General features: G+C 51.9%; 1 protein-coding gene across 2 annotated transcripts in view; it reads left to right on the top strand.

Moving 5' to 3' along the window:
• Positions 1–27,739, top strand: part of GIGYF1 (GRB10 interacting GYF protein 1) — a 1,483,862-nt gene that overhangs the window by 1,068,632 nt on the left and 387,491 nt on the right. For both annotated transcript variants that reach the window (XM_086946110.1, XM_086946109.1), the window contains one exon: positions 13,827–13,958. In XM_086946110.1, coding sequence (XP_086802236.1) covers positions 13,827–13,958 — 132 coding nt within the window. The remainder of the gene's footprint in view (positions 1–13,826; positions 13,959–27,739) is intronic.

Genomic DNA, 27,739 nt, shown 5'->3' with positions numbered 1-27,739 from the left:
CAGGTCGGGGAAGGGCAGGGACCAATAGGTCCCTGTCCTGGAGTGAATACAACCCCTATCCTGCTCCTCTCCTGTGGGAGGGGGGCAGGAGCCCATCTCTGATTGGGCAGGGCTCCCCATCTTCAAGATGGCCGGAGCCCAGAGTTGTGCTTCACCTCGCTTCTCCCACCTGAGGGGTGGAGTTTGCACAGACTGGCACACCCCCTTTCCTCTATTAGGGTTTCCCGCAGTCTTTCTGCCTGAGTGGGGGTCAGAACCGGTGAGGGCCAGTTGCTGAGTACAGCAAGTGGCCTTGAGAAGCTCACAAAGGCGGTATGCCTTTGAAGATTCCCCCTGCCTATCCTGGGGGAGAACTAGCACCTCGCCCAGGATGTGCATTGCTACAGGCCCAGGAGAGCAGGGGGATCTCCACCCAGGGGTCCAGAAACATGCCTGCTGTGTGGCAGCATATCCAGCCTCTCAGACAAGACGTGGATTGTAGGTTAGGTTTCAGGGGGCATCTCTAAGATACCCTCTGTAGTGCTTCTTATATTAAATCCCGCACTGGCATCCATGTGGGTTTAATGTGTTGAGAAGTTTGATATCAAACTTGTCAGTCTTCAGTGTAGCCGTTATGATGCTGTGGAGTTCCTAATGACGACCTCCCAGCACCCTATACTCTTAATGGAAACACTGCACTTACAGTGCCCAGGAATGGCCTTGGGTACTGTATGGGGACAGTGCTTATGCACCTGTGCCACACCACAGGCATAGTGCACCCAGCTAGAAGGGTGACTGAGGTATGCCAGGGCAGTGGGTTTGTGGGCATGGCACACTGGGATGTGTGCCATGTCGACTCTGTTTAGTTCTGCACAAGTCATTCAGCCTGCAAAAGCAGGGTGTGGGTGTCAAGGTACAGGGCCCCTAAGGGTGGCACAATAAGTGGAATCCAGAAACCTGTCCTCGGAAACTTGTTTCTGGTCTAGGGAAGACATGGCTTGGCAGTTAGGGCTGGACTGTTCCCATGAGGCACAGGGTCAGACTGATTTGCATATAGCCATGTCTGAACTGGGGTGGCCGAGTGGGCTAAAGAACAGTGATGGATTAAACCCAGATCTTTTGACTGGGTGTGAGTGTTTGATTCAGATGCTCCGTCCATCACCACCCCCTTTTGTACCGCTTTTTATGAGAATAATCACTAAATGACATATTTCATCATTAAAGTACATCTGTGTATGACGATTGAGGATTCAGAATCCAGCCCTATGCATTTCGGGACTGGTGTTCCCTTCGCCCGGGCAAACCTGAAAAAATATATCCATTAAATACAGTGACGGGCTTTATTGCTAATCATGCAATGAGTAATAAATTGCATTAATGAGAATTGTTAAACATTTGGTTAATATGATCTATCATTAATTAATGCACAATAAGAAAATTTAGACCTTATTTAACCCCACAGCTGTGCACGTTTGAGTTTAGGTTGCCCGAGCGGGAACTGACCACTTTTGACTGCTTGTGAGAAGCCACCAACCGGAGGCCCCCTGTCCTCCATTGAATGTATGTATTGGCATTTATATAGCGCACTACTTACCCGTAGGGTCCCAAGGCGCTTCAACCGCTGCGAAACCCTTCCTGGCTTCCCTGAGAGATGGTCCCTTAATGGGTATCTCCAGGGTGAGACCAGGCATCCCCGGCGGTCTGGTGGGGCCGTTAGTGAAGATGAGGCAAGCTAATGCCCAGAGTTGCCGAGTGTGATCGCTGATCAGAGTGGGCACCGAGGCGAGAGAATTATCGAGTCCGCTGACCCTGGTCCAGAAACCTGCCGCGCCGGGAATCGAACCCTGGTCCCGGGCCGTCCTCTGCTCTCGGGTCTGCCGCCTCTAACCAGTGAGCCACACTACTTCACTGAATAACATTCGGCCTCCGCACCCGGCCGCCCTAGTGCTGCTGAAGGTGTTTCAAGAGTGCATCCTAGACCCTGGGGGAACCCTGGCTCTAACCACAGAGTGCCAACTTCCACAAACAAGTACTTACCTGCTTACCGTTAACTTCATTTTTCTCGATAGGAATACATTGACGTTTTTTCCTTAAATTGTTTCAAGTGTGGTTTTTTTATGAGAACTTGAAAAACTGCAAAGGTACAAAAACTGATTTACTTACCTTTTCTCTAGGAAATGTCCCAGTGATATATCCAGGCATATCACACAGAGTAGAAAAAGTGACTTAAAAAAAATAACGATGAAAGTAATCAGTAAAGTAACTGAAAAGTAATTTTGAAACATTTACTAACCTGTAATTCAATCAACTGCATTTGAATCTGCATTCAACAGTAAAACATTGCTTGGAAGGAATTTATTTTACTTACCTGCACCAGACTTGTCTTGGTTTTAAGGAATAAAATAACTTAATATTTTTTATACAAACAAATTGGTCAGTTGGAGTGGGTGACATCATTTGTTGCTACAGTGTGTACAACAAATGCTTAATGCTACCCTCTGATAAAGCCTTAATACTCGCCCACCCTACCACAAATAGAGAGTAAGGTGATATCTATTTTTACCTCTGCCTACCTTTGATGTTCCACTGGACTCTGTGCATACTATACCTCATTTTGGTGTAGTTAAAAGAGAATCTGAAAGAGACACGTTAGTGATGGATTCCTTACCTTAGAATATGCCCAGGCGTCAGACTGGATCCGGAAATCTTTAGCGTAGCAGTACCCTTGCGCATCGGTAGGCGTCGTCTGCGGCTCCGCGTCGTGGGCGCCGTGATGTCGTCGGAGTACTTAAACGCCGCCTCCGCGTGCTGACGTCAGTTCTTCTTTTTTCCGCGCCAGCAAGCGCAGATCTGGAAAAAGCAGTAACCCCTAGTCAATTTTTTACTACCTTTTTGGAATCACTTTTGATCATTTCTCAGTCTTACAACTCCGATCGGTGCCGTAGGGATGGCCGGATTCAAGCACTGCGAGGATTGCGACCGCACGATGTCGGTCACGGATCCTCACCACCTGTGTCTAACTTGTCTAGGCATCGGCCACGTCGACAAGGCCTGCTCCGACTGCCGGGCCCTCTTTGAAAGCCAGGCGGCAGCGGTCCCGCAGGGGACTCGAACTCCTGCAGACGGCCCTGCGCTGCGAGAGGTCCCGGTCCCACGGGAGGTCGAGGGACAGGTCGCGGGGACGGAGCCGCCACAGCTCCGGGAGTCGGCACCACTCCTCCGGGTCGAAGTAGTAGTCAGGTACGAAACACAAGAAGTCGAAGGGGTGTCATTGCTCTTCTGACTTTCTCCCACGCCCCCCTCCCCCCCTCGCGCAACGCTGCCGGGGGTTCGGGTGACACCGCCCAGCCGTCTCGTCCTGCCCCACACCCTCCGGTCCCTGGGCACGACACGACGCCGGGGGAGATGGAGCGCTTCCTCATGGCCATGAGGAACCTCTCTTCCCCGACGGGCTCCGCACCTTCGGGCCCAGCGGACCCGTCTGGGGGCCCTAGCGGGTCGGGGGCTTCTGCCCTGACGCCGTCAAGTGCATCGACCGCGCCGCAGTGCCCCACGGTCCCGACGCCGCCGGCGCCTTCGGGCCTGGTGCCGCAGGCCTCAAGGGTTCCGGCACCTTCGGGCCCGGTGCCGCAGGACCCCACTGGACCCGCTTTGGGATCCGGGTCGTCGCCGGTGGACCTTACGACCCCCCTCGGCGTCGGTCCGCCATGTGTCACCTCCGCCGCCGTCCTCGGGCGGCGCTGTCCCCGATGCCTCCTTCGCTCCTGTTCCAACGTCGCAACGGTGCCACTGGGCGCCTCTTTCGGCGGCGCTTGGGGAGTTTTACTTAAATGAACCGGCCCCATTAATTGAAAACCCTGAGTATCAGGAGATGGGTGATCAGGAGGATTGGAAGGGGTCTGAGGACCCTCTGACCCGAGAGTGTCCGTCTCAGGAGGACTGAGCATGGGAACTTGGGGAGGCCAGTTGTCTGGACACCTCTCCAGACACTGGTTTTGTCTCCCCTTCTACCGTGGCTTCGGAGGAGGGGGCAGCCTATAGTGTGGTGTTGATGAGGGCTGCCAAGGCCTTGGGCCTTGAGCTCCCCGTCGCGGCCCTGAGGACTAACCTCCTCACTGAGGTCCTTAAACCGCAGTCCAGCTCGGCCGAGCCTCTGCTGCCCTTTAATGAGGCCTTGACCGACGTTCTTTTGGGCACTTGGTCCAGGGCCGCTACGGGTTCGCCTGTGTAGGAAGGTGGATATCTGACTCTGGTTGCCCCCAACTTTTTGCCTGGTGTTTTGCTGGTTTTTCGACTTAGTTGACCTGGGGCCTTGCTATTCAGGACCCCAGGCCCACTGCTCTCTCTGTAAAATGGATTCCATGTACTCTAGGTACATATTTAATTGGATACTGAGTCACCTTATCAGCCCCTGTACAGTGTACCTTAGGTACCCAGAGCATAGGTGCACCCAGGGCCTACCAGGGGCTGCAGCATGTATTATGCCACCCCTGGCTGGCCATCCAAATCTGACACAACTGGCTGATCAATCAGCTGGGGCAAGGTGGTGTAATCACCCTTTGCTTTAGATATAGTAACCCTATAGCTAACCCTAAAATTGGTCACACTGGAGGAGGCATCGCTATCGTCCATAAGAAATCCATCCGCATCTCAACCAGCTCAGACGTCAATCTCGCCAACTCTGAACACCTTCACTTCCAGATCCACATCGACCCCAAGACCACACTCAGAGGCACCCTCCTTTATAGGCCACCAGGACCCCGCGCACAATTTAGTGAAGATATCACGGACTTCATCACTCCACACGCGCTCCCCTCCGAGGACTACATCCTTTTAGGAGACCTCAACTTTCACCTTGAAAAGAACAACGACCGCAACACCACCACCCTTTTGGACAACCTCGCAAACCTCGGACTCAAACAACTTGTAACTACCCCCACCCACATCGCAGGTCACACACATTCACCTACAACAAGCCCACATCCAACAACCACCCCCAACCCACTCTGCAAAGAAACCGGAACAAAATCACCATCGACCAGATCTCCTCATCGCTTCTTCAAAAGCCCCCCGCCCACTCCTCAAACCCAGACCAAGCAGCCACCAACCTCACCCAATGGTTATCCAACAGCGCCGACATCCTAGCACCACTGAAAAAACGACAAATCAAACTAGGCAGCAAGAAGGCCTCCTGGTTCAACGATTATCTTAAGAAATCCAAGAAACTCTGTCGCTCCCTTGAGAAGGCCTGGAAAAAAGACTCAACCACCAGCACCAAGGACGCCTTCAAAAACGCCACCCGCACACACCACCAACTGATCCGAAATGCCAAGAAAGCAGCCTTCAAGGACCGTCTAGATAACAACGCCCACAACAGCAAGGAATTATTCAACATCGTCAAGGAATTTACCAACCCTTCAGCCAACTCCAACGACATCACCCCCTCTCAAGCCCTCTGCGACTCCCTAGCCTCATTCTTCCACAACAAAATTGCAGACATCCACAACAGCTTCGACAACCAACCCGAAGACCAACCCACCCAATCCCCTGCAGGACCCCCACCCCCCCCCCCCCCCCTGAACATCCTCAATGACTGGAAGCCAATCTCCACTGAGGACACCATCCGTCTGATGAACTCTATCCACTCAGGATCCCCCACAGACCCTTGCCCTCACCACATCTTTAACAAAGCAGACTCCATTATTGCACCGCACCTCCGAGACGTCATCAACTGCTCCCTCAACTCCGCAACCTTCCCGGAAAGCTGGAAACATGCCGAACTCAGCGCCCTCCTGAAGAAACCCACAGCTGACCCCACCGAACTCAAAAACTATCGCCCTATCTCACTCCTTCCATTCCCGGCCAAAGTCATCGAGAAAGCTGTCAACAACCAGCTCGCCGCATTCCTCGAAACCAACAAATCCCTCGACTCCTCACAGTCCGGCTTCCGAGCCAAGCACAGCACCGAAACCGCCCTCATCGCAGCAACAGACGACATTCGAACTCTACTGGACAATGGAGACACAGTCGCCCTCATCCTCCTCGACCTCTCCGCAGCCTTCGACACTGTCTGCCATAGCACCCTTCTACAGTGCCTCAAAAACATCGGAATCCAAGGAAAAGCACTGGAATGGATCACCTCCTTCCTCTCCGGAAGAACCCTGAGAGTCCGCCTTCCACCATACAAGTCAGAGGCCACTGAAGTCATCTGCGGCGTACCTCAAGGGTCCTCACTCAGTCCCACCCTCTTCAACGTTTACATGAGCCCCCTCGCGGCCATCGCACGCCAACATAACCTCAACATCATCTCCTACGCCGACGACACTCAACTGATCCTATCACTCACCAGAGACCCTAACACGGCCAAAACCAACCTACACGAAGGAATGAAAGAAGTAGCCGAATGGATGAAGCACAGCCGTCTGAAACTGAACTCAGACAAAACAGAAGTCCTCATCTTAGGTACCTCCCCCTCCGCCTGGGACGACTCTTGGTGGCCAGAGGCCCTTGGAAAAGCACCCATCCCGACGGACCCCGCACGGAACCTGGGCGTCATCTTGGATTCCTCACTCTCGATGATCAGACAAGTCAACGCCGTTTCTTCATCTTGCTTCAACATTCTTCGCATGCTCAAAAAAACATTTCGTTGGATCCCTACCGAAACTAGAAAAACAGTCACCCACGCTCTGGTCACGAGCCGACTGGACTATGGAAACACCCTCTACGCCGGCACCACCGCAAAACTCCAGAAAAAACTACAACACATCCAGAACGCCTCAGCCAGGCTCATATTAGACATCCCGCGTAAAGAACACATCTCTGATCACCTGAAAAACCTCCACTGGCTCCCCGTCAATAAGAGGATCACTTTCCGGCTCCTAACCCACGCACACAAAGCACTCTACGAAATCGGACCCGAATGCCTCAACACACGACTATCCTTCTACACCCCCTCCCGCAAGTTACGATCCTCCAACCAAGCCCTTGCCACTGTACCTCGCATCAACAAAACCACCATGGGAGGTAGATCCTTCTCCTACCTAGCAGCTAAAACTTGGAACTCTCTTCCCACTCACCTTCGCCTTACTCAGAACCACCTAGCATTCAGAAAGCAACTCAAAACGTGGATATTCGACAAGTAACTCCCCACCCTTCTACAAGCGCCTTGAGACCCTCCGGGTATGTAGCGCGCTATATAAATCTTTTGACTTGACTTGACTTGACACAAATCTTCCTATCAGTCACTCCTATGGCAGGCCTTATCAATCCTGAAGGCAGAGTGCTTGGAATTATGTGAGATGGTGCTCTGGCATGAGCTGAGCCCGTTTGCAGCTTGCGGAACCAAGTCCTAATAGCTGTTCCATGATAACGCTATACCATATACTCAAGTGCATTATGAACCTCGCGGTCAAATGCTAACTTTGAGATAGCATTATCAAAACATGTCGAGTAAGGTGTCATGCGAATTGGAATTCTACCACCTCGCCAATTCTGGCGACGGGGGTAGCATTCCACCCTATTAGAGGGACACGACATGTATGTAACTGTGAACCCTGCTTAAAGTTAACTCGAGCCTCAGCATCACAAAATGGATGCTGCCACCACAGACACAAGTCTGACCTCGTGCTGCTGGGAGTCCTTCCAGCGAGGGAGGCTCGGGCAAAGGGTTTCCTGCCTTGGGAGGTGCTAGCACCACCCCAGACAGGATTTTGTGTATTAGGTAATACAGGGCTGAAAGGAATGAGACATGCCTGGGTCACACAAGGTGTCACTGTGCATACACCGGTCTAAACCAGTTCCTGGGGCACTCCAGCCCCAGTGCTGGCGCAAGACCGGACAAAGGATATGGGGTGTAACCACCCCCCTTCCTGGTCCCACCCAGGGGAGGGACCTAGTTGTAGTGCAGCCCCCCTTTAGCTCGATAAAGGTAGGAGCTGGTCCCATTCCAGTTTAGATTAATCTTGACAACTTCCACGAAGAACTCTTGACCTTCGCCCTCCTGAATATCAGAAGACTGAAGAATCTCCCCTATGGTCATGGAGTGACCATCCTGCTCTGCAGGCACCATCAAGCTCCTGTGCGGTGTGCTGCAAGTCCTTCCTGGAACCAGACGACCCAGCTCGACGAGACCCGGACCTCCAGACTCCTCTGACCTCTACCTACATCCACAGCACAGCTGGGACCCGTGGGTGCGACTAGCAACTTGGAGACGGCCATCTTGAAGAAAACTGCACCGCGCTTCCAGCACGACCGCCGAGGGATCCTCAAGTGAGTGCACTGGGGTCTGAGAAGCCCCACACCGACGCAGCTCCTGCATCAAAGACCAGCCCCCCAGCATCCACGTGATCTGCGTGGGGCCCTTTTGCCTGGTTGCTGCTTTTCCTGTTGTCTGGTCACTTGCCGGCTGGCTAGTGACCTCTGAGACGACGACCCGAAGATTTCAACACTGCTGGTCTGGTCCCCCAGACTGGCCCTTGCTTCCTTGTAAAAGAGAGGCACCCCGGACCCTCCTGGTCCGCACCAGACGCCATTTTTGTTACACCGCGTGGCTTGCACTTGCCAAGGCCTGTTGACCAGATCGACGATCCAACACCGCCAGGAGCAGCAGACTACGTGGGACAGCTCGTGCCTCCTGCCTGGTCGTAAAGAACAGCTCCTGGTCCGCGCAGCTACAGAGAGAGGCGTCCCTTCTTCCACCTGATCGCGGCGACAGTATCTGGTTCCCTCCTGGTACCAGCACCGTCACTGGCTAGTGACCGAGACTCTGTCCCCTTCCCTTTCAGGACTTCTTCTTCCTAGTTCCATCCTTGGAACCACCGGACTCCTCCATCTGGCCGCCTGCCAGCAACTACTTGTTTCAGGCTTCATCAGGATCAACGCAGCAAACCCGACACCACTTCAGCCCTATGCACCCACAGCCTGTGGGTTAGGTAACTAAAGCTCCTAGGTGCTGAAGTCAGTGTTCACTATCCTAGTGTCCAGGTTCACTGTTGTTTTTCCTCCATCCAGCCGGGTTCGTCCGGAATCCGTAACTCTATAAACTGTAGCATCCATAGACGTTGGTACGCATCTCGTGTGTGAGTTTCCACTCTGCACGTGAGTCCCGTGGGCCTCCTGCTCCTTACTTACCTAGTTGGTAGCGTAGTCCCAGCGATCCTCCCGCCTCTGGATCTCCTTACAGTATTTTCTTTCCTCGCATTCCATTGTTTCAAGTATATGGTTTGTCGTGCCCCTAAGGCACACGTGTAAATATTGTGTTAACTCTTATTTCTTTCTTAGTATTGTCATGTGCTTAGGCCTCTGACCTCATAAAGAGTTCAGAGGTGTATGTTAGTTAATAAATACTTGTTTATTTTCATAACAACCTGTGTGGTGTCCTTTCACTTGGTATTCAAGGGGTTATATGTGGTAAAACAGCTGGCTTCACATGCCAAAAGAGTGTAGCCTAAGACTACTTTGTCCATGCTACCACTAGGATAGCTGGTCTATAAGGTTGACTTACAACCAATCACCATAAGGGTTGTTTGGACTGATACAAGGTGATCACTAGAACTAGTGAGCATCATATATCCGGCCAACTTCTCACAGCCTGTAGATTGGAACGTGGCCAGACGGCACTGCCCGGCTCCGGGCGACCCATGTTTCCTGTCCACCCACCCCACCCCCGAGAGCCTGGTCATCCAGGCATCCAATTCCCAGACCGTATTCCCGTCGGCTCTGCCGGACAGGGAATCCAAGAGGTACGAGTAGTACGGAAAGAAGATCTTCTCCTCCCTTAGTCTGGGACTGCGGTCTTCCAACACCGCATGCCTCTTCTGCTGCTACACCCACTCTCTGTGGGAGATGGTTGCGGAATTGCTGCCAGAGTGTCCGTTGGAGGTACAGGTCAAACTCTGCCAAGCCCTTGTGGAAGGCCGAGATGCAGCAAAATATTCTATCCGGTGTGGGCTGGATACCACTGACTCACTAGGTAGAGGGATGGCAACGACGGTGGCGGTTAGACGTCACGCCTGGTTGAGGTCCGCAAACTTTTCGGCCGATGTCCAAAACATACTGGTGGACATGCCATTTGATGACCGTCGCCTTTTTGGCGACAAGGCAGACCATGCGCTTGAGCGCTTTAAGGACTCCGGGGCTACGGCCAAGTCCTTGGGCCTCTCGGCCCCGTGCCAGCACACGGGTGCTTTTCGCGGCCAAGGAAGGGGCGCCCCCCACACATGCCGCCAGCCACACGCCGCAGACTACCATCCAGCGCGGTGGCTGCCGTGGTAATCGCCGTGGAGGCGGTCGGGGACAACGGCGAGGCCAGTCCACACCCTCCCCCGCAGCATCTGCCTCTAAACCCTCCTAGTCCGTGCTTTTCAGCCCATGTGACGCCAGTGGGGGGCAGGGTTCGCCATCGCCACTCTCACTGGCGCACTGTCACTTCGGACAGGTGGGTGCTGCAGATCGTCCGAAGGGGCTACTCCCTCCCCTTCGAGAAGACTCCTCAAGCCATGCCACCGCAGAACCACCGCGTATCGGGGGATCATTTGCGGCTTCTCCAGGAGGAAGTTTTAGCCCTCTAGGCCAAGGGGGCCATCAAGCGCGTTCCTGGTCCAGAAGTAGGACGTGGTTGCTACTCCCACTACTTTATGGTACCCAAGAAGGGCAAAGGGCGCCTACGCCCTATCTTGGACCTACGGAACGTCGACGGCTTCCTCCGGAAGGAGAAGTTCAAAATGCTGACTCTAGCCCAGGTCTGGTCTGCCCTGGACCCAGGAGACGGGATGGTAGCGTTGGACTTGCAGGATGTCTACTTCCACATCCCCGTCCTGCCGGCCCACCGGTGTTACCTACGGTTCACGGTAGGCCACAAGCACTTTCAGTTTACGGTGCTCCCCTTCAGCCTTACCAGCACCCCACGGGTGTTCACGAAGGTGATGGCAGTGGTCGCAGCCCATCTGTTAAGGTTAGGGGTTTCAGTGCTCCCCTACCTCGATGACTGGTTGTTGAAGGCGGGCTCGCCCCAGACACTCGTCAGCCACCTCCAGAAGACGGCAGACCTCTTGCACCAGCTGGGGTTCTCCACCAATGTGCCGAAGTCACCTGTGCCCCTCTCAGAAGCTCCTTTTCATCGGAGCGGTTCTCGACTCGGCGCAGTATCGGGTTTACCCACCCGAACAGCGGGTTCGGGATATACAGGCTCTGATACCAGTATTTCAGCCTTTATCCCGAGTTTCGGTCAGGTTGACGCTGCGGCTTCTGGGGCTGATGGCCTCCTGCATCCTTCTGGTGCATTACGCCCGTTGGCGGATGCGGGCTCTGCAGTGGGACCTGAAGTTTCAGTGGGCCCAGCATCAGGGCAACCTGTCCGACCATGTCCTGATCTCGGAGGGCACTGCGAGACACCTGCAGTGGTGGCTCACGGACCGCGATTGGCTCAGTGGCAGATCCCTCTCCATTCCCCAACCGGAGCACGTAGTTCTGACGGACACGTCCCTCCAGGGCTGCGGAGGCCACATGGGAGAGGCGGAGATTAGAGGCCTTTGACCTCAAAAGTAGTCCCGGCTCCATATCAACCTTTTGGAGCTGCGGGCGATTCGTCTAGCACTGAAGGCATTCCTCCCCTCTGTCCGGGGGAGTGTAATGCAGGTGTTCACGGACAACACCACCGCCATGTGGTACTGCAACAAACAGGGTGGGGTTGTGGACCCTCTGCCAGGAGGCTCTGCGCCTCTGGCAATGGCTGGAACATCAGGGTGTGACTCTGGTGGTTCAACACCTGGCAGGTTCTCTGAACGTCAGGGCGGACGAACTCAGCCGCCGGTGCATGATGGATCACGAATTGCGTCTGAATTCTGACGTGGCGCAAGGTCTCTTTCAGCAGTGGGGAGAGCCTTGGTTAGATCTATTCGCCACCGAAGAGAACGCGCAATGTCATCAGTTCTGCGCGTTGGAATTTCCAAGGCGGCACTCGCTCCGAGACGCTTTTCGCCGCGAGTGGAGTTGCGGTCTGTTGTACGCCTTTCCGCCTATACCACTTCTGCCCAGAGTGCTGAAGATCAGGCGCGACCGGGCACAAGTCATCCTTGTGGCTCCGGACTGGGCACGAAGGTACTGGTATCCCGAGCTACTCAGTATGTCAGTCGATTCCCCCCCGTTGGTCTGCCTCTTCAGGAGGACCTTCTGTCGCAGCAGCAGGGGACGGTCCTCCACCCGAACCTGTCCAGGCTCCACCTCCATGCTTGGAGATTGAGCGGCGACAGTTGAGGCCATTTGACTTGCCTCCTGAAGTCTGTAACATCATTCTGGCAGCCAGGCGTCCCTCCACAATGTCGGTATACGCCTGCAGGTGGAACAGATTTGTGGCATGGTGCACAGCAAAGGCTGTGGATCCTCTCTCTTCCCCTCTTTCTGAGGTTCTTCTCTTTCTTCTTTCTCTTGCCCAGCAGGTCTCTGCTCTGGGCACTATCAAGGGCTACCTTTCTGCCCTTTCAGCCTTTCTGAGGCTGCCTTATCAACCTTCTTTGTTCAAGTCCACTATTGTTACCCGATTCTTGAAAGGCATCAGGCATACGTTCCCTCTTGTGCCCTTTGTGATGCCTCAGTGGGACTTGAACTTGGTTCTTACTTTTCTGATGTGCGCTCCCTTTGAGCCACTTCACATTTGTCCTCTTCGCCTTTTCACTTTGAAAACTGCCTTCCTGGTAGCCATCACCTCTGCCAGGAGAGTGAGTGAGCTCCAGGCTCTATCCTGTAAACCTCCTTTCCTTTCGGCCCATCCGGACACGGCCCTGTTTTCTACCCAAGGTAGTCACGGCCTTTCACATTGGGCAATCTATCACCTTGCCCACCTTCTTTCCGCCTCCGCATCCCTCGAGAGAGGAAGAATGGCTCCACCGTCTGGACCCAAAACGTGCACTCTCGTTCTATCTGGATCGCACACGCCAGTTCCGGGTAGATGACCAACTCTTTGTTGGTTACGTGGGCGCTAAGAAGGGGAAAGGGGTGCACAAGCGGACCATCTCGCGGTGGATCATCTTGTGTATCTAGGCGTGTTACTCCTTGGCTAAGAAGGAACCCCCTGTTGGGCTGAGGGCTCATTCCACTCGAGCGCAGCTACTACTACTGCCTTGGGCCGAGGAGTGCCCTTGCAGGACATTTGCCAGGCGGCTACGTGGGCCTCGCTGCACACGTTTGCAAGACACTATTTCCTGGACAGCCAAGTCCGGAGGGATGGCTTCTTTGGCCGTTCCGTCCTCCAGGACTTTCTGGTGTGATTATTGGTTCGCAGACCCACCACCGGGGTTGGTATTGCTGGGGTATCTATTCTAAGGTAAGGAATCTATCACTAACCTGTCTTTCAGATGCACAAGTTACTACTTGTGTACCGATATATCTGTAAGAGACATTAGTTAGTGATAGATTCCTTACCGACCCACCCATCCTCCCCGTTCTGGGAACCGATATCTAGGGTTACGGTCATCCCCTTTCAGGGCCCTAGTTTCATGGCACCAGTGTTGGTTTTTGGCATAGCTCTGCGTTTCTGGCGCGGAAAAGCTGTGTCTAAGAACTGACGTCAGCACGCGGAGGCGGCTTCTAAGTACTCAGACAATGTCATCACTGCGCCGACGACGGACGCGGAGCCGCAGACGACGCCTACCGACACGCAAGGGTACTGTTATGCAAAAATTTCCGGATCCAGTCTGTCGCCGGGGGATATTCTAAGGTAAGGAATCTATCACTAACTAATGTCTCTTACAGATATATTGTTACACAAGTAGTAACTTGTGCGCCAGCTACCTACACTATTTGCATTAAAGCAATGCGTTTTACCAATTTCTTGTTTCTTCTTTTCCCCAAAGCTTCAAGAACGACGAGATGCAGAACTCAGGGCTAAGAGGGTGGCTGAGGAAGAGAGGAAACGCCGTGAGGAGAAGAGATTGCAGGAGGAGCAGAAACGTCGTGAGGAAGAAGAGCTCTTCAGGCGAAAACAGGTATGGAGGGCATGCGACTGATCTCCAGTTATACTGCAAGCACCACCCAACAGCACAGCAACATATTGAGAATGAGAATAGAAACCCGTAAATCAAGTGATTGTGATGCACAAACTGCAGCTTTTTTCAGTTCTCTTTTGAATGTTTAACAAGATGGACTTGTGCTGATGGGTGTGAGAAGTTGGCCTGATATATGATGCTCACTAATTCTAGTGGTCACCTTGTATCAGTCCAAACAACCCGTATGGTGATTGGTTGTAAGTCAACCTTATAGACCAGCTATCCTAATGGTAGCATGGACAAAGCATTCTTAGGCTAAACTCTTTTGGCATGTGAAGCCAGCTGTTTTACCACATATAACCCCTTGAATATCAAATGAAAGGACACCACACAGGTAGTTATGAAAATAAACAAGATATTTATTAACTAACACAACACCTCTGACCTCTTTGAGATCAGAGGGCTAAGCACATGACAAGACTCTTAAGAAAAATACGTTTAAGTTGCACAATTACAATGTTGCCCTATGGGCACAACAAACCATATACTAAGTAAGTGGAATGTGAAAGTCGATAGAAGGAATGGAGCTGTCCAGAGGCTGTAGGATCGCTGGGACTACACTACCCTAACCTTTGGTAAGTAATAGGAGGCCCACGGAACGCGTGTGCAGAGTGTGAACTCACGCGAGATGCGTAACAACGTCTATGGACAGTACAGTTCAAGTAGAAGGTGAGTTTGGTCAATCCTAACTAGTTAGGACTAAAACGACTGGGGAACTGGACACTAGGAGAGTCAATCTACCCTTGAGCACCGAGATGCTCTTGTTACCTCACCCACAGGCTGCGGGTGCATAGGTGCGAAGTCGTGTTGGGTTCCGGCGTTGAAGTCTATGGAGCCTAGAAGAAAAGATGCTGCAGGCGATCAGGAGGAAGATGTCTGGTGTGATCCAAGCGTGGATCAGTGAAGAGGAGAACCTGAAAGCAGAGGGGACAATGTTCAAAGTCACTAGCCAGTGACTGGAGTGGAACCAGATGTTGTCGCGATCAGGTGAAGAGTGGTTGCTTGTCCCTGCAGCCACGTGGACCAGGTGGTGTCTTCGACCAGGATGGAGGCACAAGCTGTCCCACGCAGGCTCTCGCTGTCGGCGGTGTCGGATCCGGATTTGGAGTCAACAGGCCTTGGCAAAGGCAACCCACGCGGTGAGTGGAAACGGCGTCTGGAGTGGACCAGGAGGGTCCGGGGTGCTTCTCCTTCGCAGGGAAGCAGGGGCCAGTCTGGAGCAACCAGACCAGCAGATTGGATTTCAAGGTTCGTCGTCTAGGAGGTCAATAGCCAGCCGGCAAGTGACCAGACAACGCGTCGAGCAGCAAACAGGCAGAAGGGCCCCACGCAGATCTCGTGGATGCTGGAGGGCTGGTCTTCGGTGCAGGAGCTGCTCGGGGTCGGGGCTTCTCAGTCCCCAAAGCACTTGGTCGAGGTTACCCTGGAAGTCGTGCTGGAACGAAGTGCTGCTTCTTTCAAGATGGCCAGTCCCACGTGTCTAGTCGCACCCACGGATCTCAGCTGTGCTGCAGATGTAGGTAGAGGTCGGAGAGGTCTGGGAATCTGGGTCTCGTCGGGCTCTGAAGTCTGGATCCTCGAGGGAAGACGACAAAGGGAAGCCGATGGACGCTGATGGTGCCTGCTTGTGCAGGGTGTTCACAAGGGAAATTTCTTCAGTCTTCTTGGCTCAAAGTCCAGTGTTTCTTCTTGTAGAGTTTCAGTTCAGGATTAATCTAACTCGGAATGGGACCAGCTCCTACCTTTATCCTGCTAAGGGGGGCTGTACTACGACTAGGTCCCTCCTATGGGTGGGACCAGGAAGGGGGGTGGTTACACCCCCTATCCTTTGTCCAGTCTTGCGCCAGAGCTGGGGCTGGAGAGCCCCAGGAACTTGTTTAGACCGGTGTATGCACAGGGACACCTTGTGTGCCCCAGGCATGTCTCATTCCTTTCAGCCCTGTCCTACCCAATACACAAAATCCTGTCTGGGGTGGTGCTAGCACCTCCCAAGGCAGGAAACCCTTTGTCCAAGCCTCCCTCGCTGGAAGGACTCCCAGCAGCAGGAGGTCAGACTTGTGTCTGGTGGCAGCATCCATTTTGTAATGCTGAGGCTCGGGTTAACTTTAACCGGGGTTCACAGTTAGGTACATGTCGTGTCCCTCTAGAAGGGTGGAATGCTACCCCCGTCGCCAGAATTGGCGAGGGGGTAGTATTCCAATTCGTATGACACCGTACTCGACATGTTTTGATAATGCTATGCCAAAGTTAGCAATAACCGCTTAAGAGTATATGGTATAGCGTTATCATGGAAACAGCTAAAGGACTTGGTTCCGAAAGCTGTAGACAGGCTCAGCTCATGCCAGAGCACTATCTCACATAATTCCGAGCACTCTGCCTCCAGGATTGTTAAGGCCTGCCATAGGAGTGATTTATAGGAGTATGTGTCCATTTTAGGTTTAGATATAGGTATACTATATCTACAGCAAAGGGTGATTACACCACCTTGCCCCAGCTGATTGATCAGCCAGTTGTGTCAGATTTGGATGGCCAGCCAGGGGTGGCATAATACATGCTGCAGCCCCTGGTAGGCCTTGGGTTCACTTATTCCCTGAGTACCTATGGTACACTGTACCAGGACTTACAAGAGTGAACCAATACCAATTGGTAAATGCACCTAAGGTACATGGATGTCAATTTAGAGAGAGAACAGCTAGGCTGATTAGCAGGCCCACAGCCAGGGAAAGTCGTAAACCAGTGAAGCAAAAAGCAAAAATCTGGGGTGACCATAGGATTGCAGACCCTACTCTCCTACATAACACCCCCCAACCCCCCCCCCCCCCCCCCCCCCCCCCCCAAAAAAACTTAGGGACATTAAACTAACCTTGACCAGGGGATTCTTCTTGTTCGAAGTGGAAATACCTGGAGAGACCATCTGCATTGCCATGGTCAGTCCCTGGTCTGTGCTCCACTGTAAAGTCCATCCCCTGTAGGGAAATGGACCACCTAATAAGTTTGGGGTTTTCACACTTCATCTGATTTAGCCACAAGTGGGGCTTATGGTCTGTCTGAATCTTGAAGTGAGTTCCAAACAAGTATGGCCTCAACTTCTTCAGGGCCCAAACCACAGCAAAGGCCTCCCTCTTAATAGCTGACCAACGTTTCTCTCTAGGGGTCAGCCTTCTACTTATCGTCCTGTATCTTGCTCTCCAATGGTTGAACCTGGCCTCCACCTACCAGGTGGCCCAGGTACACAACCTGACTCTGCCCTATCTGGCACTTAGTAGCCTTGATAGTGAGTCCTGCCTTTTGCAGGGCCTCCAAAACTTTCCTCAGGTGGATCAGGTGATCCTCCCAGGTGGAGCTAAAGACAGCAATATCATCTAGATATGCTGCACAGAAGTCATCCAGCCCAGAGAGAACTTGGTTCACCAACCTTTGAAAAGTGGCAGGTGCATTTTTCAAACCAAAGGGCATCACCACAAACTGGTAATGGCCTTCTGGGGTAGAAAATGCTGTTTTGGCCTTGGCATCCTCAGCTAACCTGATTTGCCAATAACCAGCTGTCAGGTCAAATGGACTCAAGAATTTGGCAGAAGCCAATTTACCTATGAGTTCATCTGCTCTTGGTATTGGATGGGCATCTGTCTTAGTGACAGCATTGAGACCCCTGTAGTCTACACAAAACCTCATCTCTCTCTTACCATCCTGGGTGTGAGGTTTAGGCACTAGAATTACAGGACTAGCCCAAGGGCTCTCTGAGGGTTCAATGACTCCCAATTCCAACATCTTTTGTACGTCTTGCTTTATGCAGTCCCTGTCGTGGTCCGGTTGCCTGTAGATTTTACTCTTTATAGGCAGACTGTCACCAGTGTCCACCTCATGGGTGCACCAGTTTGACTTACTTGGTGTCAGAGAGAACATTTGTCTAAAGGATTGAAGAACCTGTTTGCAATCCTCTTGATGTTCAGAGAGGCTGTCAGAAAAGACTACACCATCTACTGACCCATCATCAGGGTTCTGAGTGAGCAGGTCTAGGAGAGGGTCACTCTCTTCCTCCTGTCCCTCATCTGTAGCCATGAGCAAGCCCATGTCTTCCCTGTTGACAAATGCCTTGAGCCTGTTCACATGAAGTACTCTGTGAGGGCTCCTGGTAGTTCCAAGGTCTACCAGATAGGTGACCTCTCCCTTTCGTTCAATGACAGTATGGGGTCCAGACCATTTGTCTTGGAGAGCTGCTGGGGCCACTGACTCCAACACCCACACCTTCTGTCCAGGCTGGTAAACAGTAAGGACAGCCTTTTGGTCATGCCAAGTTTTTTGCAGTTCTTGGCTGGCCTCAAGGTTTTTAGATGCCTTCTCCATGTACTCTGCCATCCTGGAGCGGAGACCAAGTACATAGTCCACTATGTCCTGCTTAGGCTTTTTGAGAGGTAACTCTCATCCTTCCATTACAAGACACAGGGGTCCTCTTACAGGATGCCCAAATAGAGCTCACAAAGGCTGTAGCCAACCCCCTTCTGTGGGACCTCTCTGTAAGCAAACAGCAGGCAGGGTAAAAGGATTTCCCATCTTCGCCTAAGCTTTTCTGGTAACCCTTTTATTATCCCTTTTAGGGACTTGTTGAATCTCTCCACAAGCCCATTGCACTGTGGGTGATAGGGGGTGGTGAATTTGTAATTGACACAACACTCCTTCCACATTGCAGTCAAGTATCCTGACATAAAGTTTGTACCTCTATCAGAGACAACCTCCTTAGGAAACCCCACTCTGGAGAAAACTCCAAGTAGGGCCCTGGCCACAACAGGAGCTGTAGTGGTCCTAAGGGGAATAGCTTCGGGGTACCTGGTGGCATGATCCACTACCACCAGTATAAATCTGTGCCCAGATGCTGTTGGGGGGGGGGGGGTCCATTGGTCCAACAATGTCAATCCCCACTCTTTCAAAGGGAACACCCACCACAGGTAGTGGTATAAGGGGGGCCTTTGTTGTGCCACCTGACTTGCCACTGGCTTGGCAAGTGACACATGAGCGACAAAACTCATTTGTGTCTTCAGACATATGAGGCCAGTGAAAGTGGGGACAAGCCTGTCCCAAGTGTTCTGGCCTAAGTGACCTGCAAGGGGAATCTCATGGGCTAAGGTAAGAAGGAAACCTCTCAGAGATCAGGGGATAACCAGCCTCCTGGTAGCACCAGGCTTGGGGTCTCTTGCCTCAGAGTATAGGAGTCCATCATCCCAGTACACCTTGTGGGTACCTGTAGCATTCCCTGCAGCCTCAGCAGCAGCCTGCTGTCGAGGGGTTCAAGAGAGGAACATTCTAACTGTGCCTGCCTCAAGTCTGCCCTGGAAGGCCCCCCTGTCCCGAAAAACTCAACCTGTTCAGGCTCAAGCTCTTCTAGGACAGTTCCTTCTGGGGTCTTTGGGTCAGCCTCCTGAGAGGGCTGATCCTCACCTTGAGGCAAGGGGGGAAGGCACTGTCTTAACCCTACTGCTCTTTCTCTTGGGAAGTGTCTGGTCCATTGTTCCAGGATCCAGCACTTGTTCAGCTGGGCATTTCTTGGCCTGTGACCAGGTCACAGCAAGGACATGTGCTGACAAACCTAACATTTCCACATGAGTCCTATACTCCACATCTGACCATAAGGAGGATTCCAAATCATTGCCCAACAGACAGTCCACTGGGAGGTCTGAACTAACTACAACCCTTTTGAGGCCAGTTACCCCTCCCCAGGAGAAATTAACAAGTGCCATACTATGGTTGGTAGTGACATTGCTAGCATTGGTCACTAGGTAGTCTGAACCTAGTATTACCTGTTCAGGGTCCACAAATGCTGGTGTCACCATAGTGACACTGGCACAGGTGTCCCTGTAGGCCTGAGCCATCTTTCCATTAATTAAAGGTGTTTGCCTGTACTTGCCCAGAGTACTGGGACTTATTGTCGGGGTCATATCCATGTCCCCAGTACAAACAAGAACAGCCTGAGTAGGTATTCTAACTAAGTCAGAACCCACCTCAGTACCCAGGGTTAACCCAACTATAGCCTTGGGGGGTGCACTACCACTACTAGCTGTACTAGGGGGTGCAGGTGCCTATGGGGCAGTAGTGGTAGGAGCTGTGCCTTTCTTGTTGCACTCACTAAACCAGTGAATTTTACATTTACAGTATTGGCACCATGGTTTTCTTTGACCTTCATTCTTCTTTTGGGAGTTCTGGGACCCTCCCTCCTTAGATTGTTGGGGCCCTGTTGAAGACTTCTGGTCATTTTGCTTATTTTCTTGATTACCCTTTTGGTCTGCTTTCTTCTGGCCACCACCCTGGTTCTGGTTCTGTTGCTTGACCCTTGTCCTGACCCATCTGTCTGCCTTCTTTCCCAATTCTTGGGGAGAGGTCAGATCTGAGTCAATTAAGTGCTGATGCAACGACTGGTTCTGACAATTATTTAAGATTTGCTCTCTCATAATTAGATTATACAATCCTGTGTAATCAGTAACTTTACTTCCCAGTAACCAGCCTACCAAAGCCTTAGTGGCACAATCAACAAAGTCAGTCCAATCCTGAGCCTGAGTTTTCTGGGTGTCTCTGAACATTAACCTGTACTGTTCAGTTGTTAGGTCAAACCCATCAATCAAGGCACTTTTCTTGTCTCTTCCTTTACCTTCAAAGGAGAGCCACAATATAGCTGCCCACTGACTCTGGGGTACCTGCTGTACTTTGCAGGCTCTCTCCAAAGCAGTCATCCATTTGTGGATGTCATCCCCTACCTTAAATGGGGGCACTATCTTACTCCGGTTTCTGTTATCAAAACTCCTGTCCTTATCTCTAGGGATAATGTTGCTGCCAGTTTCTCTTTGGCAAGGGCAGTTCTTCCCTCTCAATCCTCAGATGCACTTCCCTCATCTTAGCTTCATGCTCTCTTCTCTGAGGGGATGTCATCCATCTATTAGAAGATGCCTGAGAGACATGGGTGTGAATAGATCTGAGAGAGCCTCTGGAGTGAGACCTAACTCGTCTATTCCCAAGGTTAGGCCTGCTTGAGGATGGGTCTGGGGCTCCCCCAGTTCCATTCTCATGCATGCTTAAGTTGGCCCTGGTAAGTCTGCTGACTCTAACCTGACCATGATTTACCTCTCCATCAGATGAGTCCTCCTCTTCCTCTACTTCTTCAGTTTCAGGGAGATTGGAGTCCTCCTCTACTAGGGGTACGTTTCCTTCTGCAATATTAGATGGGCCTGGATTAGAAGCCCTTCTTGCATCATATGTCTCTAAGAGACCTATCAGAAAAGGAATGGTAGGGTTTGAACCCTGTTTTGGTTGCCTGGAGGTACGCACTTGTCATCTCCTCGAAGCTACGGGCTGCATATCTTAAAATGACCTGTGGAGGGTCAACTGCCACAAGGGGAGTCACTGTGTCCTCTCCTGTGTTAGACATGCTTTCTAGTGAGGTGTACGTGGTGCACTTACCTACACTATGGGTTTTCCTACTGATCCCTTGCTAAGAGTTGTAGTCAGGGCGTGCTACTCCCTTTCAACTACACCAGCTGGTTCAGTAGAACTCAGAGTATTTCTAAGCTTTGTTATATGTACCTATGGTACCTTGTGTGATCTTTCAAATGATATCTCAAGATTATATTTGGTAAAAACAGCAAGCTCAAATCCCACCGCTGCACACCAATGTGAGAAGTTGGCCTGATATATGATGTTCACTAGTTCTAGTGATCACCTTGTATCAGTCCAAACAACCCTTATGGTGATTGGTTGTAAGTCAACCTTATAGACCAGCTATTCTAATGGTAGCATGGACAAAGCAACCTTAGGCTAAACTCTTTTGGCATGTGAAGCCAGCTGTTTTACCACATATAACCCCTTGAATATCAAATGAAAGGACACCACACAGGTAGTTATGAAAATAAACAAGATATGTTCGAGGCATGTGGGCTGCTGAATTCATATCTGTGCAAAGATCGCCGCCTAGTGTTGGGTCCGGATGATTGCACATTGTTGTCCTGGAAGAGTCTTCGAAGTATCACGAGATAGGTGACTCCTCCCCTGGACTACAGTGCGCATGGGCATCCCCTCCATCCTAAGATTGTTTTTTTCCGCCAATGGGTTCGGATGTTACTATCTTAGCTCAAGTTAGGAAAACTTTCTACAAAGCCAAAAGGCTTTCGACAAAGCCAAAAGGCTTTCGACAGCGTCGGTATCGTTTCGTTCGGTGCCGATAACTTAGCTTCGAGAGGACATCGAGGAATCAGACTGTTTTTTTCCACTCTCAACCCGATCTTCGATCTATGATGGAAAGAAGCCTTTTCAAGAGGTGTCCACTTTGCAATGCAAAATACCCGCACATCGATGTCCACCCGGTGTGCAACAAGTGCCTGTCCCCGGATCACAACGAAGCCAACTGTATGGCCTGTGCCCGTTCAGGTCGAAGAAAACTCTTCGGATTCTTCGCGCGGCTCAATTAGATTCGCAGAGATCAGCGCCTAATCCAGATAACATCTTCGGGACCGAAGAGGTCATTGATCTGGAGGATCGGGAAGACACTCGGATCCTGTTTCGGAGCATGACTCAGAGTATGACGCCGAAGATTAAGAGATATTGGAAGACGATGAAAACGTCGTCGATGAGATAGGAGACGACGCAGAGGCCCTTAGGGCCGTAGAAGATAGCTCAGGCGAGGAGCTAGGCCCAACCGTCGATACAGGGGCCGACCAAGCACTCGATAAGGCTCAGGTCGAGGGATCGCCACAAGGCCTTACCCAAGATCTATCGACTTGTTCTACCGCCCCGCATAAAGGCCCGGCGACGAACATATATAAAGAGCCATCGGTATCGAAAATGCCATTGAAATCGAAACCGAAAGCATCACTGCCAAAAACGAAACCAAAAGTGCAGCTGACTCTGGTCGGTTCCAAGGCCTCAAACCCCTCGGAGCCGAAGAAACAGAAGAAGGCCATCGATACCGAGAAGTTCAAAAAAGTCATTGAGCCGAAGGTTGGGGCACCGAAGACCAAGGTCAAGGCTGTCGAACCGACAAAGTCGGCGCCCAAGGGAGTCGCAACAGACAAGAGGCTCGAACCGAGAGAGGGGGTCGATCCTCTGACAAGGCCCGAGACCAAGACAAAGACTGGCTCAAAGGACCCTGTTGAGTCGACACACCCGACCCCATTCGTATCCAAACAGGTGTCAGAGTCACTCCAACACATCAAAGAAAAGGCTACGATGGTAGGACCGAAGAAGGCCCCAACCCCGAAGTTGGTCGGAAAAATTCAGACTGCATCGACACCAATCAAATTCGGGTTGCCACCGATGATGTTCGAACCGAAAAGGGGTATCGGAGCCATTAAAGGAGTGTCGATGGGACGAGGGGCTACAGAAGAGCCTGAAGAACAAGAGTCGAGGCAGTTCATCGACTCGGACACTGGTAGACTGTCCATTTATAAGAGGAAAATAATACCAGAAACACACACAGAGTCCTATAAGATTCCATTAAAGAAGAAAAGGGATTCAACCACATCACCAGTTCTTGTGGAACCTCTGCAATCCTATGGACAAGAACCTCAGTCTTTTTCACCCACATATTCAGATGTGGATGCAGGGGATGACGATAATGAGTGTAGGAGAGTAGGGTCTGCAATCCTATGATCGCCCAGATTTTTTGCTTTTGTTTCACTGGTTTACGACTTTCTCTGGCTGTGGGCCTGCTAATCAGACCCACAGCCTAGCTGTTCTCTCACTAAATTGACACGTGTACCTTAGGTGCATTATCCAATTGATACTGGGCCACCTTATCAGACCCTGTAACTCATGGCATAGGTGTACCCAGGGCCTACAGCATGTATTATGCCACCCCTGGATGGCCATCTAAATCTGACACAACTGGCTGCACGACAGCTGGGGCAGGGTGGTGTAATTACCCTTTGCTTTAGATATAGTATACCTATATCTAACCCTACAATGGACACACCGATTCCTATCAGTCACTCCTATGGCAGGCCTTGGCAATCCTGAAGGCAGAGTGCTTGGAATCATGTGAGATGGTGCTCTGGCATGAGCTGAGCCCATTTGCAGCTTGCGGAACCAAGTCCTAATAGCTGTTCCATGATAACGCATACCATATACTCTTAAGTGCATTATAATCCTCGCGGTTATATGCCATCTTTGGTATCGCTTTATCAAAACATGTCGAGTAAGGGGTCATACGAATTGGAATACTAACCCCTCGCCAATTCTGGCGACGGGTTTAGCATTCCACCCTTCTAGAGGGACACGACATGTATGTAATTGTGAACCCCGGTTAAAGTTAACTCGAGCCTCAGCATCACAAAATGGATGCTGCCACCACAGACACAAGTCTGACCCCCTGCAGCTGGGAGTCCTTCCAGCGAGGGGAGCTTGGACAAAGGGTTTCCTGTCAGGGGCGGTGCTAGCACCATCCCAGACAGGGTTTTGTGTATCCTGGGTAGGCAGGGCTTTACAGGAAGGTGACTGCAAGTGGCACCCCGGTGCTCACTACGCATCTACCGGCTAGAACCAGTTCCAGGGGCACACCAGCCCCTGAGCTGGGGAAAGTCCGGCATGGGAGAGGGGTGTAACCACCCCCTTCCTGGTCCCACCCCTAGGGCAGGACCTAGTCGCGTACCCACCCCTTTCTTTAGGATAAAGGCAGGAGCGGGGACCCTTCCTGTAGGAAGGTACCTCCTGACTATGGTTGCCCCCAACTTTTTGCCCTGTGTTTTAGCTGGTTTTTGACATAGTCGACCTGGGACCCTGCCAATCAGGACCCCAGGCCTACTGCTCTCTGTAAAATGGATTCCATGTACCTTAGGTACATTTCCAATTGGTACTGGGCCACCTTATCAGACCCTGTAACTCAGGGCATAGGTGTACCCAGGGCCTACCAGGGGCTGAAGCATGTATTATGCCACCCCTGGCTGGCCTCCTAAATTTGACACAACTGGCTGCATGACAGCTGGGGCAAAGTCGTGTAATCACCCTTTGCTTTAGATATAGTATACCTATATCTAACCCTACAATGGACACACCGATTCCTATCAGTCACTCCTATGGCAGGCCTTAACAATCCTGAAGGCAGAGTGCTTGGAATCATGTGAGATGGTGCTCTGGCATGAGCTGAGCCTGTCTGCAGCTTGCGGAACCAAGTCCTAATAGCTGTTCCATGATATCGCATACCATATACTCTTAAGTGCATTATAATCCTTGCGGTTAAATGCTATCTTTGGTATTGCTTTATCAAAACATGTCGAGTAAGGTGTCATACGAATTGGAATACTAACCCCTCGCCAATTCTGGCGACAGGGTTAGCATTCCACCCTTCTAGAGGGACACGACATGTATGTAACTGGGAACCCCGGTTAAAGTTAAAAGAAGCCTCAGCTCCACAAAATGGATGCTGCCACCACAGACACGAGTCTGACCCCCTGCAGCTGGGAGTCCTTCCAGCGAGGGGAGCCTGGACAAAGGGTTTCCTGTCGTGGGCGGTGCTAGCACCGTCCCAGACAGGGTTTTGTGTATCCTGGGTAGGCAGGGCTTTACAGGAAGGTGACTGCTGAGTGGCACCCCGGTGCTCACTACGCATAGGCCGGTCAGAACCAGTTCCAGGGGCACACCAGCCCCTGGCCTGGGGGAAGTCCGGCATAGGAGAGGGGTGTAACCACCCCCCTCCTAGTCCCACCCATAGGCAGGACCTAGTCACCGGGTCAGCCCCCTTTTTTAGTAAAAAGATAGGAGCGGGCCCCTGTTCAAATTAGATCATCTTTGGAATCAAGACACGACTTTCTGCGAAATACATCAAGATTTCCTTCTTCAAGATTCTCCCTTGTGGCTAAGGAGAAGTCACCCTGCATCCGCAGGCACCATCCTAAGAACACTGCGGTCTGCTGCAAGTCCTTCCTCCGGAATCCGACTGCCCAGCTCGACGAGACCCGGCTTCCCTGGCACCTCTGACCTCTACTCACCTCTACAGCCAAGCTGAGAACTGTGAGTGCGACGAGACCTCGAGGGACCGACGATCGCCAAGACTGCACGACTTCTTTGCAACAAGCCCACCGTATGCTCCACTGGGGAGTGCTTTGGGGTCCGAGAAGCCCCAACCCTGAGCAGCTCCAGCACCGAAGATCAGCCCTCCAGCATCTCCACGATCTGCGTGGGGCCCTTCTGCTTTTGCCTGCTCACCGCGCTGTGTGGCTACTAGCCGGCTGGCTTGTGGCCTTCTTCACGACGCCCGACATCCCTGCTGCTGGTCTGGTTGCTCCAGACTGGCCCTTGCTTCCTTGCAACAGAGAAGCACCCCGGACCCTCCTGGTCCACTCCAGACGCCATTTTGAGTCCACCGCGTGGGCTTGAATTTGCCAAGGCTTTGTTGCCCAATCCTGGGTCCAGCGACGCCGACAGCTTCATCCATCATGGGACAGCTCGCTCCTCCATCCTGCTCACCGACAACGCCTCCTGGTCCGTGTGCTCTGCAGAGCACAGCGTCACCCACTCACCTAGTCGAGGTGACTACCATCCGGTGCCCTCCTGGTGCCACCTGACTACTGGCTAGTAGTCTCGAACTTGGTCCCCTCTGCTTTCAGGTGTCATCTCTCTTTAAGATCCAGGCTTGGATCACTTCGAACTCTCTTCACTGGTCGCCTGCCAGCATCTTTCGTCCAGGCTCCTGGTCCGTCTACGAGGATTCCCGACGTCTTTTGAGACCTATGCCGCTGCAGCCCCTGGGCTAGGTAACTTCGGCATTTCGGTGCCCCAGCATAGCCTCACTATCCAAGGGTCAGAATCCACTTTCGTTTTCCTCCTACCAGGTCGGGTTCGCCCGAGAACACTAACTCTGTGAAATCTAGCTACCATAGACTTTGTCCCGCATCACGCGTGAGAGTGCACACTCTGCACCCGAGTCCCCTAGGCCTCCTAGAAGTAATCTGAAGATTCTATAGTCAAGACCTAGTGATTCCAAAGCCTATTAGTACTGTACTTACCTGCTAGTAATTTCGCATTCCACTTTCAGAGTATATGGTTTTCCGTGCCCCTCGGGCATTTGTATATACTGTGCTAACTTAAGTATTTTCGTAAGAGTTTTGTTTTGTGCTTAGTACCCTGTCCTCATAAAGAGTACAGGGCTGTTGTGATTCTAATAAATACACTGTTTATTTTCATAACACTTGTGTGGTGTCCTTTCACTTGGTGTTCAAGGGGTATATGTGTGGTATAACAGCTGGCTTAACACGCCCTCTCGAGTCTTTAGCCTTAGACTGCTCGTATCCACGCTACTAGGATAGCTTGTCTATAAGGTTGACTTACAACCAATCATCAATAAGGGTTGCTGGACTGATACATAGTGTTCACTAGAATAGTGAGCACTGCATATCGGGCCACCTTCTCACACTTCCAAATTAGATCATCTTTGAATCAAGAAACTACTTTCCACGAAAGGAACTCTCGACTCTTCTCAAGATTTCTCCCTTTTGGCTAAGGAGTAGTCACCCTGCATCCGCAGGCACCATCTAAGAACTCTGCGGTTTGCTGCACGTCCTTCCTCCGGAATCCGACTGGCCAGCTCGACGAGACCCGGCTTCCCTGGCACCTCTGACCTCTACCTACCTCTACAGCTAAGCTGAGAACCGTAGGTGCGACGAGACCTCGAGGGACTGGCCATCATCAGAACTGCACGACTTCTATCCAGCACGACCGCCGAGGGATCCTCTGGTGAGTGCTTTGGGGTC

This window comes from Lissotriton vulgaris, chromosome 12 (assembly GCF_964263255.1).
Source record: "Lissotriton vulgaris chromosome 12, aLisVul1.2, whole genome shotgun sequence".
NCBI classification, from domain to species: domain Eukaryota; kingdom Metazoa; phylum Chordata; class Amphibia; order Caudata; family Salamandridae; genus Lissotriton; species Lissotriton vulgaris.
Note: the sequence above shows the minus strand (reverse complement) of the source record. Positions and strands in the feature narration are given on the sequence as shown.